At 44.8% G+C, this 22,165-nt stretch overlaps 1 protein-coding gene across 7 annotated transcripts in view; it reads left to right on the top strand.

The window, feature by feature from the left end:
* Window positions 1-22,165, top strand: part of LOC135509518 (SRSF protein kinase 2-like) — a 73,596-nt gene that overhangs the window by 645 nt on the left and 50,786 nt on the right. Inside the window, exon 1 of one of the 7 annotated variants that reach the window (XM_064930249.1) lies at window positions 20,315-21,096. The exons of the other annotated variants lie outside the window; for them this stretch is intronic. Coding sequence (XP_064786321.1) covers window positions 21,059-21,096 — 38 coding nt within the window. The 5' untranslated portion in view covers window positions 20,315-21,058. Of the gene's footprint in view, window positions 1-20,314; window positions 21,097-22,165 lie in introns of those variants that run through there. 7 annotated transcript variants of the gene reach the window in all.

Genomic DNA, 22,165 nt, shown 5'->3' on the forward strand with positions numbered 1-22,165 from the left:
GGAACTGGAACTCTGCCTTGCCTTTGCGGCTCGGGTCGGTCTCTTCTGGGCGGTCCAACTGTGTTGGAAGTTGTCATTGGCAACGTCTCTCGGGCCGGTGTGTGTGGTTACGTCGATGAATATCATATATCGTACCCGGAGTGGAGTGGAGTCTTGCCCATATAGGATATGAATTGCATGCTGAAGTTGTAGATCGCAATAAATTACCAATGACTGTCTCTCTGTCTGTGTACTGAAGGCATCTTGGTATCGGCTGCATCATTTGGGGCTGAGAGCCTTGACTTGGTTGGGGGTTGCAAATAAGATCTGACAGGTGTGACAGGCTTCCTTGGCCTCATTGCAGTAATGGAAGAGACGAATAAGCACCCGGAATGAATAGCGTCGTCTGCTTAAAGGCGCCATTTGTGAATCGCACTGGGTCTGTGGCTGCTATATGATGTAACAGTGCCTATACGGAGTGTGTATAGAGGGACTTATACAAGAGTGAATGAGATCTCTGTGGATTTTGGGTGTGTGAGTGCTGTATTTTGCATGGCGCATGAGCCGGTTATGACGGAGTGCAGTGTTGGTGTGCGCGCCGCGGCGCAGTGGCTCTGTAAAGTGCATGCGAATTGGTCTGGAGAGAGAGGAGCCGACTTCATGGCATGATGCTATTGGACCGACGTCACCAGTGTAGTCACTGCATCAATTAGGTGATACCATACCAAGGTTCTGCCCACACACGCGCAGCTATGGAAGGTGCTGGAATGGTCTATCTGTTGCTTCAGGATACGTCCACCAAATTATACCACATCACTCACAAACGTGTCAAATATACATTTATTTAAGCTGCGGTTTCTTTTTGCCATTAATTGAACGATGTTGGAAATGTCTCTTATTATCATGCAGCTAATAATGGATCTACAGTGTATTAATTTCAGTTGATTCAAATGGGGGATATTGACATCATGTGACTTGAAATTGCTTTGAAGGAGAAATTGACAAATGCAACTGTAACATCTTTCTGGCCTATACCACCTTGCGTGCCCACGTGTGTGTGTGAGCGCCTACGTGTGTGTGCTGTTTTGTGTATGGTTCGGCCATTCAGGAGACGTAAGTCTACCTGTCTATTGCTACAGACAGGAGGCTCATCTCGACCTACAGTAGATTAAATTAACTTTTTTCTATTTCGGCAAGTCCAACTTTGCATCCAACTTTTGCTTCTTTTATGGTGTACAGTAGCGCAGTGGTCTAAGGCACTGCATCGCAGGGCAAGCTATGCCACTAGAGATTCTGAGTTCGAGTCCAGGCTCTGTCGCAGCCGGCCCCTGACTGGGGGCGGGGGGGGCAGCGCACAATTGGCCCAGCGTCGTCCAGGTTAGGGGGTTTGACCGGCAGGGATGTCCTTGTCCCATCGCTCACAGCCGACTCCTGTGGCGGGCCGGGCGTAGTGCGTGCTGACACGGTTGCCAGGTGCACAGTGTTTCCTCTGACACGTTGGTGCAGCTGGCGGGTTAAGTGGGCATTGTGTCAAGAAGCAGTGCGGCTTGGTTGGGTCGTGTTTCGAGAGGACACACGGCTCTCGACCTTCACCTCTCACGAGTCCATACGGGAGTTGCAGCGATGAGACAAGACTGTAACTACCAATTGGATATCGTGAAATTGGGGTGAAAAAAGGGTACAAGGAACAATAAAAAACGTAGTAATGTGATCCTATCACCAGCTCACGCATAAGAACACAGACTTATCTGTCTGTCTGGGGACTGAGCCTCCCTCCTCCCTCATGTGGTACCCTTCCTGCAGGCTCATCCTGACATTACCCTCCAGCATGGCAATGCCACCACCCATACTGCTCGTTCTGTATGTGATTTCCTGCAAGACAGGAATGTCAGTGTTCTGCCACGGCCAGCGAAGAGCCTGGATCTCCATCCCGTTGAGCACTTCTAGGACCTGTTGGATCGGATGGGGGCTAGGGCCATTCCCCCCAGAAATGTCCGGGAACTTGCAGGTGCCTTGGTGGAAGATTCTGGTGCATTGCAATTCTGGTGCAGTCCATGAGGAGGAGATGCACTTCAGTACTTAATGCATTTTGACCCCCTCTTTGTTCAGGGACACATTCCATTTCTGTTAGTCACATGTCTGTGGAACTTGTTCAGTTTATGTCTCAATTGTTGAATCTTGTTATGTTCATACAAATATTTACACATGTTAAGTTTGCTGAAAAAGAAACGCAGTTGACAGTGAGAGGGTTTCTTTTTTTCCTGAGTTTCTGTTTCCAGTTTGTGTTTTTACATTTTGGACTTCTTAAATACATAATCAGGTAGATTTGTAGGTAAACACGTTGAAATGAATGATGGCTAAACCTCCGACCGTCCTAGAGTTATTGTTCTAGATTACTCAGTCATCTCAATTCAGAGTTTATTAATTATGCTGGCATTAGTTCAGAACCACTAGAGCAGGGGTGTCAAACACACAGCTCACAAACTCAATATATTTTAAAATAACTAAAACCAACTCAAAATTGTGTAGTAATGATAATGGACCTATATTCAAACAGTTTCTGGACTGTGTCCAGTTCACTAATAATCACCTAACTGAAACCAAGACAGTCAGGGAGCATCAAATTCCAAAAACTAGGACAATTTTTTTGGCACATTTTGCCAGCAAGAATATTTAACAAATTTTCAACCTTGTTGAAGACCGAATGCAGCCCCTGGGGAAAAATTAGTTTGGCAACCCTGCACTAGAGTTTCAATAACATTATCATAACTCTGTATGTTCCACTGCTCCCATCTTCAATCAGCTGGCGAAAGGCGAGACAACAATCAGTGCAGTTTACAATTCAATGTGTCGCAACATCATTCAGACTGCATTGGCTCATACAGGGATCTACATTACAGCAATACACAGAGAGCAGATCTATACGACCCTCACTGTTAGCACTGAAGCTGGAGTTTCTGTAGGAGTTATGATATCACTAACAACGCCCAGTGTGTGTCGTATAGATCTACTCTCTGTGTATTGCTGTAATGTAGATCCCTGTATGAGCCAATGCAGTCTGCATGATGTTGCTACACATTGCATTGTAAACTGCATTGATTTTTGTCTTGCCTTTCGCCTGCTGATTGAAGATGGGAGCAGCCTGGCGAACAGGACTGCGTGTGGTTCCGTAGAGTGAGGCAGCCAGGTAGCAGAATGCTCTCAGGAATTCAAACCAACATTTTCTTTCTGTAGTAGCTGGTTACTGTTGCTTCAGCTCTCAACTCCCATCAGGCCCCAAATTTGAGAGACCTTTTGCAAATATGACAAATTTATTTAAGCCTAATTATGATTATAGTTTGGAGTAAAGTCAAATATATAAATGTTTATGATAGTGGTTATGATACACAACATTGCTATGTTGTGGTGGTTCTTCAATGGAAGTCAGAGGACTAGGTACAGGCGTCACGGTTGTCTGAGCTCAGACCTCAGCTGACTTAATGAATTAATTGAATTGATTCCCAGAGGGGATCACTTAGTGATGGTGAAGAGCCAATACACCAGACCAGACCTGGCTCGCTCTACTGAATGGACATCACTTACCTGGTGTTTAGATGCCCTTGTTTACCCATTTTTTTTTGTGTATCTCAAATTCTCAATGCTAGCGATGAGAGTGGTACCATATAGGCCTTATCAAAATGTCTCTGGTGGACTAGATAGCCACAGCCTAGCAGAGTACACCATGTGAGCCTCATGCACTGTAATTCAGTGGAGAGGGAGGGAGGGACTGCCTGTCCCTGGACAGCAGTGGAGAAGAGAGGGGGAGACAGCGGAGGAAGACCAGGGAGAGGGAGAGTTAAGCGGAAAGGAGAGAAGAAATGGGTGTCAGAGTAGTCTGTGCCGTATCAGACTCATGATGACGTGCACATAGATCACATCTGTCAATGCGTGTTCCTGTGTTTGATTGTGTGTATTCGTGTGGTTGTAGGTGCGGCCATGTTTTTCCACTGCTGAAAAATGTGTCATGAGAAGTCAAACCTGCAGGGCAACAATGTGCACCAGTTCCCCCTCTGGTCTGGAGAAACCGCTGTAACTAGGCTGTGCTTGTGTTGAATTCAGTCAGGACCATGAAGGTGCTAAAACAAAGCCCATAATCCACACACACCCACTCCATGCTTGTTTGGGTAACATGACATTTATCGTAAGCACAAGTGAGCCTATTCTGGTAGTTAAGAGCAACTCTCAGAACAATACGTTCTAATGGGTGCCACTTAACACAAATCCTTAGTCATGTCATTACGCTGCTATTAGTTAGCGTGACAGGCAGCTAGCTAACCAGCTAATCCAATAAGCCTATACACACCATTTCAAGTAAGTAGTCATGAGAAAAGATCAGTTGCTATTACTGTTTGACATCCGCTAGCTCACACTGATGACTCTATAACGATTGGGTAGGCAATATGAAAGCTGTATGCTAATAGTGAGGAAACATCTGTTTTGGAGTGTGCAGCATATAGAATAGCTAAGCTATCGCTCTCACACAAATATTGGCGATAAGGTCCCAGTGTGTGTTATGCTCTTGCTCTGGGTTCTCCCAAGGAGGACACAGTAAAGGAGTAGGGCTAATTGAATGAAGAAGTAGGCCATTTCACCACCAATTGATTTAGGTACCAGGAGTGTTTTAGGTAGACCAATCAGTATTTAAGTGTAGCGTGCTGAAGAGGGTCTGACTTTTCTACACTTGGCTTGAAGTGATTTTGCATTGATTTAGGTATGATTATTTGGAGCATGTAAAAGGGGTTCTCCAGCTCATATCGCTTTCTATTTAATAATTATAATAATGGTCAACTGTAAAAGTAGACTAACCCATATGTTGCTCTGGATAAGAGCGTCTGCTAAATGACTTAAATGTAAATGCATGTTGGTTGCTGATTATCAGGATCCACAGATTACTGCCAAATCCATAAAACAAGGAAGGCCCGAAAATAACTTCTGGACATCAGAAAAGCGATTACTCAACGCGGACTGGAATAAACTTTTTCCTTTAACGAGTCCGACGAGAAGGATATCCTGCTTTCAGTGGAACAGGCCCAGATCTACAACTTTTGCGTGAAGAAAAGACGCTGGGAAAGGGGCCGCAGATCAGGCAGCCTTCTGAGAATCCAGAGGCGAGCGAGTAAACTCCCACTGCCATCCATTCTTCATGCTAACGTGCAATCATTGGAAAATAAAATGAATATTATGCTACCAACGAGACATTAAAAACGGTAACATCTTGTGTTTCACTGAGACGTGGCTGAACGAAGATACGGACAATATAGAGCTAGCGGTATTTTCCATGCACCGGCAGAACAGAGATGCTATCTCTGGTAAGACGAGGGGTGGGGGTGTGTGTCTTTTTGTCAATAACAGCTGATGTGCAATATTAAAGAAGTCTCAAGATATTGCTTGCCTGAGGCAGAGTGCCTTATGATAAGCTGTAGACCACACTATCTTCCAAGAATATCCTCATCGGTATTATTCGTAGCCGTCTATTTACCACTTAGCTGACACGAAGACCGCTCTCAACCAACTCTATGAGGCCATAAGCAAAGAAGAAAATGCTCACCCAGAAGCGGCACTCCTAGTGGCTGGGGACTTTATTGCAGGCAAACTTAAATCAATTTTACCAAATTTTTACCAGCATGTCACATGTGCAACCAGGGGGGGGGGGAATCCTAGACCACCTTTACTCCACACACAGAGATGCATACAAAGCTCTCCCCACCCTCCATTTGGCAAATCTGACCATAATTCTATCCTCCTGATTTCTGCTTACAACCAAAAACTAAAGCAGGAGGTATCCGTGACTCGGTCAATACGGAAGTGGTCGGATGACACGGACTGTTTCGCTAGCACAGACTGGAATATGTTCCGGGATTCATCCAATGGCATTGAGGAATCCACCACCTCAGTCATCGGCTTCATCAATAAGTGCATCGATGACGTCGTCCCCACAGTGACTGTATGTACATATCCCAACCAGAAGCCATGGATTACAGGCAGCATCTGCATCGAGCTAAAGGCTAGAGCTTCCGCTTTCAAGGAGTGGGAGACTAATCCGTACACTTATAAGAAATCCCTCTATGCCCTCAGATGAACCATCAAACAAGCAAAGCATCAATACAAGATTAAGATTGAATCTTACTACACCAGCTCTGATGCTCGTCGGATGTGGCAAGGCTTGAAAACTATTACAGAGTATAAAGGGAAACCCAGATGCGAGCTGCCCAGTAATGCGAGCCTACCAGACGAGCTAAATGCCTTGTATGCTCGCTTAGAGGAAAGCAACACTGAAGCATGCACGAGAGCACCAGCTGTTCTGGATGACTGTGTGATAATGCTCTCGGTAGCTGATGTGAACAAAACCTTTAAACAGGTCAACATTCACAATAACGGATTACCAGGACGTGTACTCAAAGCATGCGCAGACCAACTGTCGAGTGTCTTCACTGACATTTTCAACCTCTCCCTGACCGAGTCTATAATACTGACATATTTCAAGCAGACCACCATAGTCCCTGTGCCCAAGAAAGTGAAGGTAACCTGCCTGAATGATTACCGCCCCATGGCACACGTCAGTAGCCATGAAGTGCTATGAAAGGCTGGTCATGGCTCACATCAACAACATCCCCCCAGGACACCCTAGACCCACTCCAATTCGCATACCACCCCAGCAGATTCACAGTTGATGCAATCTCAATCGCACTCCACACTGCCCTTTCTCACCTGGACAAAAGGAACACCTATGTGAGAATGCTGTTCATTGACTACAGCTCAGCGTTCAACACCATAGTGCCCACGAAGCTCATCACTAAGCTAAGGACCCTGGGACTAAACACCTCCCTCTGCAACTGGATCCTGGACTTCCTGACGGGCCGCCCCCAGGTGTTAAGAGTAGGTGACAACACTTCTGCCATGCAGATCCTTAACATTGGGGCCCCTCTGGGGTTTGCACTTAGTCCCCTCCTGTATTCCCTGTTCACCCACAACTGCGTGGCCAAAAATTACTCCAACACCATCCTTAAGTTTGCTGACGACACAACAGTGGTAGGCCTGATCATGACAACGATGAGACGGCCTATAGGGAGGAGGTCAGAGAACTGACAGTGTTGTGCCAGGACAACAACTTCTCCCTCAATGTGAGCAAGACAAAGGAGCTGATCGTGGACTACAGGAAAAGGTGGACCAAACAGGCCCCCATTAACATCGACAGGGCTGTAGTGGAGCGGGTCGAGAGTTTGTTCGGGTGTACACATCACCAACGAACTATCATGGTCCAAACATACAGTCATGAAGAGGGCATGACAACTTTTTTCCCCTCAGGAGACTGAAAAGATTTGGCATGGGTCTCTAGATCCTCAAAAGGTTCTACAGCTGCACCATCGAGAGCATCCTGACCGGTTGCATCACCGCCTGGTATGGCAACTGCTTGGCATCTGACCGTAAGGCTCTACAGAGGGTAGTGCGAATAGCCCAGCACATCACTGGGGCCAAGCTTCCTGCCATCCAGGACCTATATAATAGGCGGTGTCAGAGGAAAGCCCATAAAACTGTCAGAGACTCCAGTGACCCAAGTCATAGACTGTTTTCTCTGCTACCACACTGCAACCGGTACCGGAGCGCCAAGTCTAGGACCAAAATGCTCCTCAACAGCTTCTTCCCCCAAGCCATAAGACTGCTGAACAATTTATAAAATTGCCACCGGACAATTTACATTGACCCCTCCCTCCCTTTTGTACACTGCTGCTACTCACTGTTTGTTTGTTATCTATGCATAGTCACTTTGCCCCAACCTACATGTACAGATTACCTCAACTCGCCTGTACCCCGGCACACTGACTCGGTACCGGTGCCACCTGTATATAGCCTCGTTATTGTTATCGTGTTACTTTGAATTATTTTATTTTAGTCTATTTGGTAAATATGTCTTCTTCTTGAACTGCACTGTTGGTTAAGGGCTTTGTAAAGTAAGTATTTCACGGTAAAGTCTACACTTGTTGTATTCGGCGCATGTGACAAATAAAGTTTTTGATTTGGTTGAACTAAAACTACCCTATCCAGTTAATCCATATTAAGGCCTACTGATTAGGACTGGCACGATGTTCTCCTCAGAATTTGGTGGTGGGTTTTGAGAAATGTTTTCATATGCTGTATTTTTGTTCTTGCTAATACCAGACAGGACTCCGGCACTGTAAAACTATTGCGACGAGACACAAGTACCATCATGGGTGAATAAGATGTTGTACTGGAGGTTTAGCCTACATTTGATCTGCCTGTGTGTCTCTCAAAACATCTATGAGCTGCAGTCCAGTTCCAGCCAGGGCCAAGTAGGCCAGACCATCGAGGCAAAAGCGAGGCATTGGAGCATTTAATTCTGTGTTCATATTCACTCATGGAGGATCACAGTGCCAGTGAGGGCAAAGAACCTAAAAATCATCTCTTGGCTGCCCCCTGCTGGTGATTAAAGGTGAAGCAGTGTGAGTCTGTTTGAAAATGTGGAAAGGGGGTATGAAAATTGTGTTAATATAGTTGACCGGGTCCCCGAATGTACCCATAGCACAGTTGTTTTCTCCCTCTTAAATTGTTTAATATAGGTACATTTTATCTTCCAATCTTCTCAATTTATCCTCCTCTCTTTTATAAGTGAAGCCCCATATCTGATCATGAGTTTCTGATATTCTGAGAAGAGCTGGAAATAGAAAATGCCTAAGGCTTGTGTGTGAGAGAAAGAACAAGAGATGTTGTGCCTCATACACTGTGTGATCAAAATTAAGGTGTCTGCCAACTACCCAGGCATAGCGAGGGAAGTGTTGTGTTAAGTGTAGTCCTGGACGGCCATATCTGACCTGTCAGTGGGCTAGTGTTACACTCTCCCCTCCACTAATACTTGGGGGGTGTTTTTGTACTTTTTACCCATTTTCCTCCCCAAATGGTAGTTACAGTCTTGTCCCATCGCTGCAACTCCCCTACGGACTCGGGAGAGGTGAAAGTCGAGAGCCATGTGTCCTCCAAAATATGACCCAGCCAAGCCACACTGCTCGCTTAACCCGGAAGCCAGCCGGACCAATGTGTCAGAGGAAACTGTGTAATGCTGGTGTCCAAAGTCAGCTTGCAGGCACCTGGCCCGCCACATGAAGTCGCTAGAGCACAATGGGACAATGAAATCCTGGCTGGCCAAACCCTCCCCTAACCCGGACCAAGCTGGGCCAATTGTGCGCCGCCTTATGTGTCTCCCGGTCACAGCCGGTTGTGACACAGCCTGGGATCGAACCCGGGTCTGTAGTGACTGCAATGCAGTGCCTTTAAAATGATGCGCCACTCGGGAGGCCCTCGACTAATCATTTTATCATGTACACACGTGCACGCATGTGTGTGTGAGATTAGGTGTGTGTTCTTATTCCATTCATGGATTAACCAGCAGCTAAGCCTATTTGCCAATAATACTATTCATGGGTGTGTCTCTCCTCTATTTGGCTCAAATAACCTGATCATAATAATCGCATCACACAATCATGGTGTATTATCAATGATATAGCAGCTAGTTACTTTTGTATATATAGTATATCAATACTATGTGGATACCCCTTCAAATTAGTGGATTTGGCTATTTCAGCCACACTCGTTGCTGACAGGTGTATGAAATTGAGGACACAGCTATGCAATTTCCAAAGACAAATGAAGAGCTCAGTGACTTCCAACAAGTCAGTTCGTCAAATTTCTGCCCTGCTAGAGCTACCCCAGTCAATTGTAAGTGCTGTTATTGTGAAGTGGAAATGTCTAAGAGCAACAACGGCTTAGCCGCAAAGTGGTAGGCCACACAAGCTCACAGAATGGGACTGCAGAAGGCAGAAACGGGTGGACCATAAAAATCGTCTGTCCTCGTTTGCAACACTCACTACCGAGTCCCAAACTGCCTCTGGAAGCAACATCAGCACTATAACTGTTTGTCCGGAGCTTTATGAAATAGGTTTCCATGGCCGAGCAGCCGCACACAAGCCTAAGATCACCATGCGCATTGCCAAGCGTTGGCTGCAGTGGTGTAAAGCTCGCCACTATTGGACTCTGGAGCAGTGAAAACGCTTCACCATCTGGCAGTCCGACAGACAAATCTGGGTTTGGCGGAGGCCAGGAGAACGCTACCTGCCCGAATGCATAGTACCAACTGTAAAGTTTGGTGGATAAATAATGGCCTGGGGCTGTTTTTATGGTTCGGGCTAGGCCCCTTAGTTCCAGTGAAGAGAAATATTACCGCTACAGCATACAATGACATTCTAGATGATTCTGTGCTTCCAACTTTGTGGAAACAGTTAGGGGAAGGCTCTTTCCTGTTTCAGCATGACAATGCCCCCGTGCACGAAGTGAGGTTCATACAGAAATGGTTTGTCGAAGTAGGTGTGGAAGAACTTGACTGGCCTGTACAGAGCCCTGACCTCAACCCCATCAAATACCTTTGGGATGAATTGGAATGCCGACTGCGAGCCAGGCCTAATCGCCCAAGATCAGTGCCCGACCTCACTAATGCTCTTGTGGCTGAATGGAAACAAGTCCCCACAGCAATGTTCCATCATCTAGTGGAAAGCCTTCCCAGAAGAGTGGAGTCTGCTAATTCAGCAAAGGGTGGACCAACTCCATATTAATGCCCATGATTTTGGAATAAGATGTTCAATGAACAGTGTCCATATACTTTTGTCCATGTAGTGTATTACTAAGGCTATTGTAGTGAATTAAACGTTAGGCCTGCCTACTGTGTGATTGGAACCTAACCAGACTGGGGAAGGAGGTTTATTCATATCAATATCTATCAGTGCTAATCCAGAGCTGTGTGTGTGTGTGTGTGTGTGTGTGTGTGTGTGTGTGTGTGTGTGTGTGTGTGTGTGTGTGTGTGTGTGTGTGTGTATAGCCACGCAGACGGTTCACACCATAAACACCCCCTCTTCAGTGTGTTTACAGTGGCAGCTCCGTTGCCATTGTAAACACACTGTAATCTCTATCCCGTCAGTGGTTCTGGCTGATCCTTCTCAGCCACACACACACACATGATGAGATGAGCTGCCCCAAACATGCCTGCGTCATTCTGGCTGGAAGGGTAAGTCTGTATACATAAAACATCCACAATAGCACCGCAAAAAAAAGCCAACGAAACCAATGTTAATCATCATTATTCTATGAGTTAGGTGGGAAAGAAATTGAGCTAATGTGTGAATGTTAAAACGGCATTGTTGGTTAAGGGCTCGTAAGTAAGCATTTCCCTGTAAGGTCTACTACACCTGTTGTATTCGGCGCATGTGCCAAATAAAATTTGATTCGTTGAGTTCACAGTGAGCTGAATGTATAAAAACTTGTTTAGTCCAATTACAAATTCAAGTTTGCCTTTGGAAGGCAACATTGTATGTTAGTTCAGCTATATTCCCAAATCTTGAGCAAACTACATTATCATTTTGCAGCTGGTTTCCTTACAATTGACCCTTCGCTAAGCCCTGCCCTAGAAGTTTGGCCAACCAGTCGTAGCGCTCCAATGGATAGCAACTGTTGTCAAGTCCGACACTTCGGACAAGCCCATTTGAGGTCAAAAAGTTTTCCTCCAAAAACAAATGGCTTTAAATGGGTAATTAATTTAACAGTGCAACAAGGGGTACTTGTTAAAGTGATTCCTGAAATGCAGAAGCTATTGGAGTATTTGTAGAATCTGAAATGATACTTTTGTTGCACTGTTTTCTAGCTCAGCTCTCACTCCCACCGAATGCTAGCTAGCCCATCAAATGGACTTGTTGCAGATTTAAAGGCTGTGCGAGATTACAGATGACAATTTTTGCTGTTAAATTCCCATATACCGTCAAAAAAACTTTTGCAATTTAAATGGGTTTCCATCCTTCAACTCTACTGATGGTTTTATACGTTTTTTTAAAATTGCGTTAGATAGCGAATGTGCCTACTCTGGTCTTGCATGTTCGCTCCAGCCAACAGTTCAAAGTATCAGATACATTGCGGGTGTAGCCTACTAAATTATATAATGAGATTAATAGGGACAAAAGAGCGAGATTATTTTTATTTGACAAAATGCAGCCAAGCATCAATTATTATGTCACCAGAATAAGACCCTTGATATTTACTGGAAAGGAGCATCAAGCTCATCACCGTGCACTTTCACCACCCTGTGAAGTTCATCATAATTTATTTCATCTGTAGCGTCATACACTGCATGCTTTCCTGAGACATAGATGGAGGACCACACGACATATTATAACATGACTTCAAGTTTACTTCGACACGGTAGTTATTATATCAATATTTGAGCATAAAGGCGTTTCACCACCATTTCTCGTATGATTCATTTTACCTTGTCAAGTGTATTTTGATGTGTCGACATTTGCGAAGTGTACTGTCGTGAAATGTTTTATCCGACATGTACTTTACTCACATAAAAAAGGTTGGATGGAAACCTGGTTAATGTCACACTCTTCTGACTTGCCAGTTAGGCTCATTTCAGTATTCCCTTATTTAACGAGGGCACATTGGTCACAGCTGGTTCTATGAATACAACAGATGGAAAGCTTGCCTACTTCCTTTGGCTGGGGCATTAATGTTAGTTGGAACACAGAACTCTCGTTGTTGTGTGCTGTGCCCCATGCAGCTTGTGGCAGTGCTGTTGTATGCACTTGCATCACCTTATCTCATAGACTAAACGTAACACCGTAAATGTAAATCTGCAACTCTCGAAGTTAGTATGATATGTTACGTTTGTATGGTTACATGAGACCGATGGTTACTTAAGTAGGGTGGAGGGTGGGTGTATAACGCAAACGTCTATCAACCCAAAGGTTGCGAGTTCAAATCTCATCACTGACAACGTTTGCATTTGAGCTAATTACCAACTTTTCAACTACTTACTACTTTTTAGCTACTTTGTAACAACTTAGAATGTTAGCTAACCCCTCTCCTAACCCTAACCTTAACCCTTTTAGCTACCCCTTCCCCTAATCCTAACCTTAACCCTTTTAGCTAACCCTTCCCCTAATCCTAACCTTAACCCTTTTAGCTAACCCTTCCCCTAACCTTAACCCTTCAACCTAACTCCTAAACTTAACCCTAAACTCTAACCTAGGGAATGTTAGTTAGCTAGCTAGCGATAGCCACCTAGCCCAAATTCTTAACATATCATAAGTTTTGCAAGTTTGTAAAATATTGTACCTATTGCAAATTTGTAACATTTAAAATGAATTGTCATTCATAATATATCATACGGAATGGGTGATGGACATCCACAAGTTAATACATACCATACAAAACGTAACATTTACTAAATGGAGTGTCTTAGACTTATGTACAAAATAATACGAAATGCTCTGAGACCAGGTTGTCCTGCCATATTAAATGGAGTGCTTGGGATTTACATACAGAATAATACAAAATGCTCTGAGACCAGGTTGTCCTGCCATATTAAATGGAGTGCTTGGGATTTACATACAGAATAATACAAAATGCTCTGAGACCAGGTTGTCCTGCCATATTAAATGGAGTGCTTGGGATTTACATACAGAATAATACAAAATGCTCTGAGACCAGGTTGTCCTGCCATATTAAATGGAGTGCTTGGGATTTACATACAGAATAATACAAAATTCTCTGAGACCAGGTTGTCCTGCCATATTAAATGGAGTGCTTGGGATTTACATACAGAATAATCCAAAATGCTCTGAGACCAGGTTGTTCTGCCTGGTACAGGTAGATGAAAGTCTGAAAGGCTTTCTGATTTAGCCTGTTTCCCATTTCTGTTTTTATTTCTACCCTGTGCCTTGTATCTCCGCTTAAACGGTTTCTATTTGGTAAAAATAAAATTGTGTTCAATTTGAGGCTCAGGCAGAGTGCAGTTCTCTCAGTGAACACCAGAGAGCTCTATCCCATCATCCAGTGAGATCCAGTAACTATGCTGTTGGTTGGGAACAGAGGCTTTGTGCCAGGGCTTCCTCATTTCTAGTTCTACCAGTCCAAAACAAACACATAAATTGCTTGTTGTTGTTGTTGTTGTGCATTGTGTGTAAAATAACCACGATACTCAGTCATAGCTAAATAGGGCATAGCTGCTGTGCCTTATAGCAAGAATCAAGGTTCTTAAATGGTTCTTCCTCAGCTCTTAAGGTTCCTTGGAGAACTCTTTCCCGATAAAGGACCTTTGAGTTAAGTTTGGGGTTCTTGACGAGGGAGCTACGCTATGGAAGCCTGCAGATTTGTCCCTTTAATAGCGCAGAGTAAAGTGGCCTGTGTTGATTTTTCAAAGTTACATTTTGGAGCTTTGAAAATGCTATTGTGTTATTTTAAATATTTTTTTTTTGTATTCTGATGATACCCAAGACCTTCATAAACACAACCAAATGATTATTTTACCGATAGCATATATGAAATGTATTTATTAGACTGTAAGAATGTTTGAGTCAAAATGACTGCGCATTGGCTCAAAGGGGGGGGGGGGGGGTCCCTCGATTAACCAGAGTTGAACCAACACAACACCCATCATTGTCATATTTCCCAGCATGCTCTATTGCAGGTTCTTTTTTTAGAATGGTTTGTTTCAATATCTATGTTTTTGAATGTACATGAATACATTAATTAATCTTATGCAACTCCAAAATATTTTTACAAAAATCGAAACTATGGCAATCTGTTATTTTGACTTATTTCACCCGTTACTGAAATGGTTGTTCCAGTTTGTATGTTTAAGGTAGTCTCACGTCTAAATCTTCCCAACCTTGGCAGTCATTCAGAATGTAGGTTGCGGGTGAAAAAAAAAAAACAATGCTAAATGTTTGATATCCCAACTCTGGATCGATTCCAATACGAATTACACATCTCTTAAAACAGATTTCCAAAATTAAAACCATGTGCAGCTGATTTGCTGGTGTTTTTTTTACAGCCTTTTATGTCCAACAATAAAAATCTACTCAAATCACAGAGGTCAGAGTGAGTGGTGGGAGAGGTCAAAGGCCGTCCTTCGTCCATCAATTAAACATACACCACTTAGCTAATCAGACTGCACACTGTCCCCGGTCCCCGTCCCTCCCCACCTGCTTTGTGTGTGTGTTTGTGCGCGTGCTCGTGTGTGTGCCCGGTGCTGTGATTTTGGCATAGGCACACACACACACAGTACTGCTGTCCTTAGTGTGTTTCCTAGTGTAATGAGGCACAGTAAACTGATAAAGTGCCAGCTGCTTACCTGTCCTGTCAGGCATTTAGTTGATATCTTCCATTAGGATAAGTAGCCTATACTAGAGAAATGTCAAGTTTGAAATGAAATACATTCGCTGATGTCAGTGATTGTTGATCATATACCGGCAAATAAATACCATTTAAATGGGTTTCCAACTGATGGCTACAATCGTTTTTTTACCCGGTAAGTTGAGAACACATGCTCTTTTACAGCAACGACCTGGGGAATAGTTACAGGGGAAGAATGAGCCCATTGGAAGTTGGGGATGATTAGGTCGCCATGATGAGAGTCAGATTGGGATTCATGCCAGGACACCAGGGTTAACACCCCTACTCTTACAAGTAGAGCCATGGGATCTTTAGTGACCACAGAGAGTCAGGACACCCATTTAATGGGCCATCTGAAAGACTGGACCCTACACAGGGCAATGTCCCCCGGTCATGGTGCTGGGGCATTGGGATAATATATGAATAAAATTGACCAGAGGAAAGAGTGCCTCCTACAGGCCCTTCAATATTATCTGGTCTCCCATCTAGGGTCTGACCAGGACCAACCCTGCTTAGCTTCAGGAGTGGCATGCAGGGTGGTATGCTGCTGGCCGTCAAACTAGTGGTAGGAGTCGATTTAAAGAATAATAGTCAAAAAAACTGTGGTGCACATTCATGTTATGAAGTTAGCGTTCAATCTATCGTTATCGCATCAGTTAAGACAATTTATGGCAATATGGATTTTTGTCGATATCACCCAGGTTTAGCACTGTGTGTGTGTGTGTGTGTGTGTGTGTGTGTGTGTGTGCGTGCATTGTTTCCTCGAGGATTTTTTTTCTAACAGTGGTGGCAAAGGTAGGGGGAGGGCTGGTGGTTGCTCTCTGCTCCGGGGGGGGTCCGAATGTATGACCCCCGTGAGAGTATTTCTGTGGAATGAATGTGAGAAGGTCACGTCTGGTGACCATTTTTATGTCTCTTCGTGCAATTTGAAGGAAGCTGAATGTCGTTTCGCTAGTTCGCAACTTCAAACTGCACGCAGAGACACGAACATGGTGTCCACGAGTTCATCTGACTCTGGGGAAGTAGAAAAAGGGGCTTCATTGCTCAAATGGAAGAGAGCCACGAGCGCACAGCCACCGCTTGCTCCTCATCATCACCCTACAGTGCAGTGGCGTACGTCAGTATATTTCAGATGGTGTCAACATCATTTACTTTTCATGCAATGTTAGAGTAGAATTACTTTCTTTTTTTTAAAGTCACCAGAAGTGAATTTCTCACAGTCGTTCAACAACAAAAGACTCTCCGGGGAGATATATAAATCATCTTGTTTTGGGGTGGCGGTAACGATTAAGCAGCGTTGGCCCGCCGGCGCACAAGGAATATAGGGGTAACTGGTGTGTGTGTGAGTGAAAGGCATGTTGTTTGTTAGGAGTACATGGATGTGAAATTGACCCACTCTAGGCCAGACCTGGGCTGTCTTCAGTCTGTCAATCAACCTGTCTAATCATGCTAACACACACCCCGCCAGACATCAGCTGGTAGTAAGGCATGCTAGGGCACATAGTCCTTCACAGAGAGACATGTAAGGGTTTCCTAGGAAATATAGTCAATTACAGATCCCCAGATCTGCTCAAGTTCTCTTTAAAAGGACGAGTTGTTGGTGATGTTATGCACTTGGACACAGTCCTGTTTGTGTGCCTGCATGCCCACAGTATGTGCTTGCAATTTCAATTTAAGGGCTTTATTGGCACGGGAAACATATGTTAACACTGCCAAAGCAAGTGAAGTAGATATGAAACAATAAAAAAGAACAATAAACATTACACTAAAGTTCCAAAAGAATAAAGACATTTCAAATGTCATATTATGTGCAAATAATTAATGTACAAAAGGGAAAATAAATAAACATACATATAGGTTGTATTTACAATGGTGTTTGTTGTTCACTGGTTGCCCTTTTCTTGTGGCAACAGGTCACACATCTTCACCCAGTAGAAGATGTGCCTTGCGAAAGTATTCGGCCCCCTTGAACTTTGCGACCTTTTGCCACATTTTAGGCTTCAAACATAAAGATATAAAACTGTATTTTTTTGTGAAGAATCAACAACAAGTGGAACACAATCATGAAGTGGAACGATATTTATTGGATATTTCAAACTTTTTTGTATGGGAGGTTATCCAAATTTGCTTTTTTTCCCGAATTCTTTGTGGGTCTGTGTGATCTGAGGGAAATATGTGTCGCTAATATGGTCATACATTTGGCCGGAGGTTAGGAAATGCAGCTCAGTTTCCACCTCATTTTGTGGGCAATGAGCACATAGTCTATCTTCTCTTGAGAGCCAGGTCTGCCTATGGTGGCCTTTCTCAATAGCAAGGCTATGCTCACTGAGTCTGTAGATAGTCAAAGCTTTCCTTAAGTTTGGGTCAGTCACTGTGGTCAGGTATTCTGCCGCTGTGTACTCTCTGTTTAGGGACAAATAGCATTCGGATGGCCACAGAGCCCGACGACAGCAACACAATTAAACCAAATCATGAGAAAACAAAAATATAATTACTTAACAATTACTAGATCTTTCCAATGTGTCAAGTAATTCTCTCTTTTTGTTTTCTCATGATTTGGTTGGGTCTAATTGTGTTGCTGTCCTCAGGCTCTGTGGGGTCTGTTTGTGAACAGAGCCACAGGACCAGCTTGCTTAGGGGACTCTTCTCCAGGTTCATCTCTCTGTAGGTGATCTTTGTTATGGAAGATTTGGGAATCGCTTCCTTTCAGGTGGTTCTAGATTTTAACGGCTCTTTTCTGGATTGTGATAATTCTGCTCTGCATGCATTTTTTTTTTACGATGTACACAGAGGATATTTTTGCAGAATTCTCTATTTTGTTGTTTGTCCTATTTTGTGAATTCTTGGTTGGCAAGTGGACCCCAGACCTCACAACCACGAAGGGCAATGGGTTCTATAACTGATATGTATTTTTGCCAGATCCTAATTGATATGTCTAATTTCATGTTACTTTTGATGTCATATAAGCCCTTCTTGCCTTGTGTCTCAGATCGTTCACAGCTTTGTGGAAGTTGCCTGTGGCTCTGATGTTTAGGCTGATGTATGTATAGTTTTTTGTGTGTTCTAGGGCAGCAGTGTAAATATGGAATTTTTTATATTTGTGGTCCTGGCAATGGGACCTTTCTTAGACACCATTTTTTTGTCTTTGAGATTTACTGTCAGGGCCCAGGATTTTACAGAATCTGTGCAGAAGATCTAGGTGCTCTCGTAGGCCATCATTGGTTGGGGACAGAAGACCCAGATCATCAACAAACAGTAGACATTTGACTTCAGATGTGTAGGGTGAGGCTGGGTGCTGCAGACTATTCTAGTGAAGAGGGTGGGGCTTAAGCTGCATCCCTGTCTCACCCCACGGCCCTGTGGAAATACTTTTTTGTTTGTTTCCAATTTTACTCCCTGTGTGTCTCTCTCTACTTCTCCCCATCTCTCTCTATCCCCATCTCTCTTTTTATTTATTTCTCTCTCTCTTCTTCTCTATCTCTCTCTCTCTCCTCTCTATCTCTTCTCCTCTCCCTCTCCCTCTCCTTAGTACCACCAGGCAGTGAGAGAAGTAGGCCGTTTAAAGATAGCTCCCGGCAGCCTCAATACTTGCTCCCAAAATACCACTGCTAGTGAGACTGATGTCCTCTCAGCTCCCCCTCTCTTATAGCCAAGAGACTGGTCCTCATCCTTATTTCTCTCATCCTTCTTTTTTTCGTCCCCGCTTTTCGCCACAGCTCCACCTAGAGCTTCAGTCCCTCTGAAAGACATGCAGAAAGGACTTCCCAGATCTGTCTGTGTGTGTGTGTGTGTGTGTGTGTGTGTTGCTCCCTATCTGCTTACTGTGCCTCATTACACTAGGCGTGTGCACGTGCACATACTTTACTGAAGTGGGAATGTGTTTACGTGACTGATGTGTGAGGAGGCAGTCTTTTAAAATGGGTGACAGGTCTTTAGTCTCAGTTCTTAGCCTCCTCTATGGAATTATGACATCAGGATTGTTTAGTGGGGGGAGGTCCCCAGGCTCTACTAGTAATACAGTGTGATGCTCAGCTATCAGGGTGCATGGTAACCTAGACTAGTGGTACCTCCCCCTCCCCCATTGGCCCACAGCCACAGAGAATGAGGACAATTGGACGGGTCACTCTCTTGTGTGCTTCATGTACTCCTTGTGATTTAGACTGTGCTGTGTTATACATGTGTTGTATTCTGTTTGCCGATTTATGGAGAGATGTGTGTGTGTGATTCTTATCTGAGCTTGTTTAATCCCACACTCACAGAGCCCCCAGATATGGATCACATGTGGATTTTCCCATGAAGTCATCCGACCACCACAGAAAGCTATCCTAGCTCCTGTGCTAATGCTAGAAACGCTGTTTCTCCCAGGGCTAAAATACACTGGAACACCTATGTCCTTTCTCTGCAGCCTATGTTTCATGTGCTGTAAAGTGCATGTGCATTATGCAATGGTTCTGCCTGACCCAAATGTTTTCGTAAAGCTTGAATACATTGGGCATGGAATGCATTCAGCAGCGCGAGTGTGTGCCGTGGGTGTGCGTTTGTACAGACAGTACAGACTCTTACCCGCGCAATTCCATTCCAAACGGAGGTTGATTAGTCGGTAACAGCAACCTCAGAATTCCCCCCCACCACCAGACAGACAGACAGACAGACATACACACTGATATTTAGGTCAAATTGAGGAAAGGGAGAGGAAGAGAGAGAGATGGGGGGGAGGACAGTAGAGAGAGGCCCCCCCATCATGACACACCCTCTGGCTACCTCTCTATGTGTTGTTCACTCATGGAGAAATAGACCCATCTGCTGGAGAGAGTGGAGGGAATGTAGAATGAAAAGAAAACACAAGCACACATTACAACCGTAGAGGCAGAAAAGACAGTGCTGGAAATTAATTGAAAGAAAAAGAGAGAAACGAGGACTGGGAGAAGAGAAGGATGGAAGATAGAGAGGGGGGAGTCAGATCTGTGCGGCGTTGCCCCGAGATACAGGATGTCGTAATAAGGCAGGGGGGGGGGGGTGGAGGGAGGGAGAGAGGGAAGGAGGGAGGGCCGGACCACACTGGGAGAGGGGGAGGAGAGATGGCCTCAAGGAGAAGTGGTTTCGTTTTCCGGTCGGTCCCAGCCCTCCCAACCCCCTCTCTCTGTGAGGCAGTGGTTTGTTCCAGCTCGCTCTGGGCTCTGTTGTTGTGCAGAGCTGCAGAAGGCCTGCTAGAGCCAGCTACTGCTGTTACAGAGAGAGAGAGAGAGAGAGAGAGAGAGGAGAGACACAAAGAGAGAAAGAGCGAGACCGAGAAAGAGAGAGAGAGAGAGACAAGGAGGAGGAGAGAGACAGACACACCGGATTGAGACTGGGAGCTTGTGTGTTCATTTCATCACCCATTTAAGAACCAAGCAAGGAAGACAGAGGACGGCAGGAAGGAGATTGAAAAAACGTCAGCCTCTGAAAAAGCGAAAGTGAGAGGTAAAGGACGGGAGGAAGCGGGGTCTGAGGAGGGGTGTCTGACATTGCTCGTCTCGCTTGACAGGCAGCAAGATTTCTGCTTAGCCAGCCCACATCTGCTTTTTTTTCCTTTTCCTCTTTCTTGGAGCGTTGTCCTCCATCCTTTCTTTTCCTCTGAGCAAGAGGGAAAGGGAGCGTGAGAGAGGAGGAGGAGGAGGAGGAGGGGAGGCAGCCCCCCCCCCCCTTTACACAGACACACAGCACAGAACGAAAGGAGAGAGGACGAAGCAGAGGAAACAGAGAGCCCGTTTTGTCGTTCCTTGCCGTCTCTGTCGTCCCTCGGCGAGCGAGCGGCTAACAGGCACCGCTCATGTCCGTGAACTCTGAGAAATCCTCGTCCCCCGAAAGGTAACATGTCTCAACGCCTTCCCCACCCACCACCCTCCCTCCGTCTGTCTGCCTGTCTGTCTGCCTGTCTCTCTGTTTGTCTGCCTCTATGCCATGCATTCTGTCTGGCCGACTGTCATTCCGTCTTCTCCCCACAGAATCACCCCATATCCTTCCCCTTCCCTCCCACCCTCCTTTTCTCTCCCTCTCTATCCCGTCTGTCTCCTCATCCATCCGTCTATCTGTCCAACCCGAGCCGGTTGTCGTCCACCGTTGTTTGGAGAGGGTGCAGTGTGCTGACACACAGAGGAGGAAAAAAGGCACAGTGGTCCACTGCTGCATGCTGCTGTAGCTTTTCACACAGCCAGTCGGACGACACCAGCCACCCTGTCAAAATTCTGTCTGTCTGTCTGTCTGTCTGTCTGTCTGTCTGTCTGTCTGCTCCTCAGCAGAGTGCCTGTCAAGATGTCAACAATAGCACAGCCACCAGACCATCTCAGCAGGACAAAACAATCGGACGTCAGTCACCTTGCAGCACACCTCAAAACACGTAGAGAACGATAGAGAGAGAGAGAGACAAACATCCAAAAACAATTGCAGTTCCCCTGACGACCAGAGAGTTTGTAATATTGTAAGAACGATTGCGTACTATATATTTTAGCATAACAACACAATCTCACTGCACAGCAATTACACAACCATGACACAAACGGGTATGCTACAACAAATCAATAGACTATAACACAAAGTTGCAACCAACATCACAAGTGAATAAGAGATATCCCAACACAACAGAGCAACTGCAAATGAAACCAACACATCACTACATTAAACCAACACATTGCAACACAACAAACCAACATCACAAACCAACAGACATCACAACATCAAACCAACAGACATCACAACATCAAACCAACACAAACCAAGATGTCAAATCAACACATTACAACATCACAAACCAACAGACATCACAACATCAAACCAAGATGTCAAATCAACACATTACAACATTACAAACCAACATCAAACATCAAACTAACCAAAACAACATGATATTACACATCCCATCAAAGCATGCCGAAATGGG

This window comes from Oncorhynchus masou, chromosome 22 (assembly GCF_036934945.1).
Source record: "Oncorhynchus masou masou isolate Uvic2021 chromosome 22, UVic_Omas_1.1, whole genome shotgun sequence".
Lineage (NCBI taxonomy): Eukaryota > Metazoa > Chordata > Actinopteri > Salmoniformes > Salmonidae > Oncorhynchus > Oncorhynchus masou.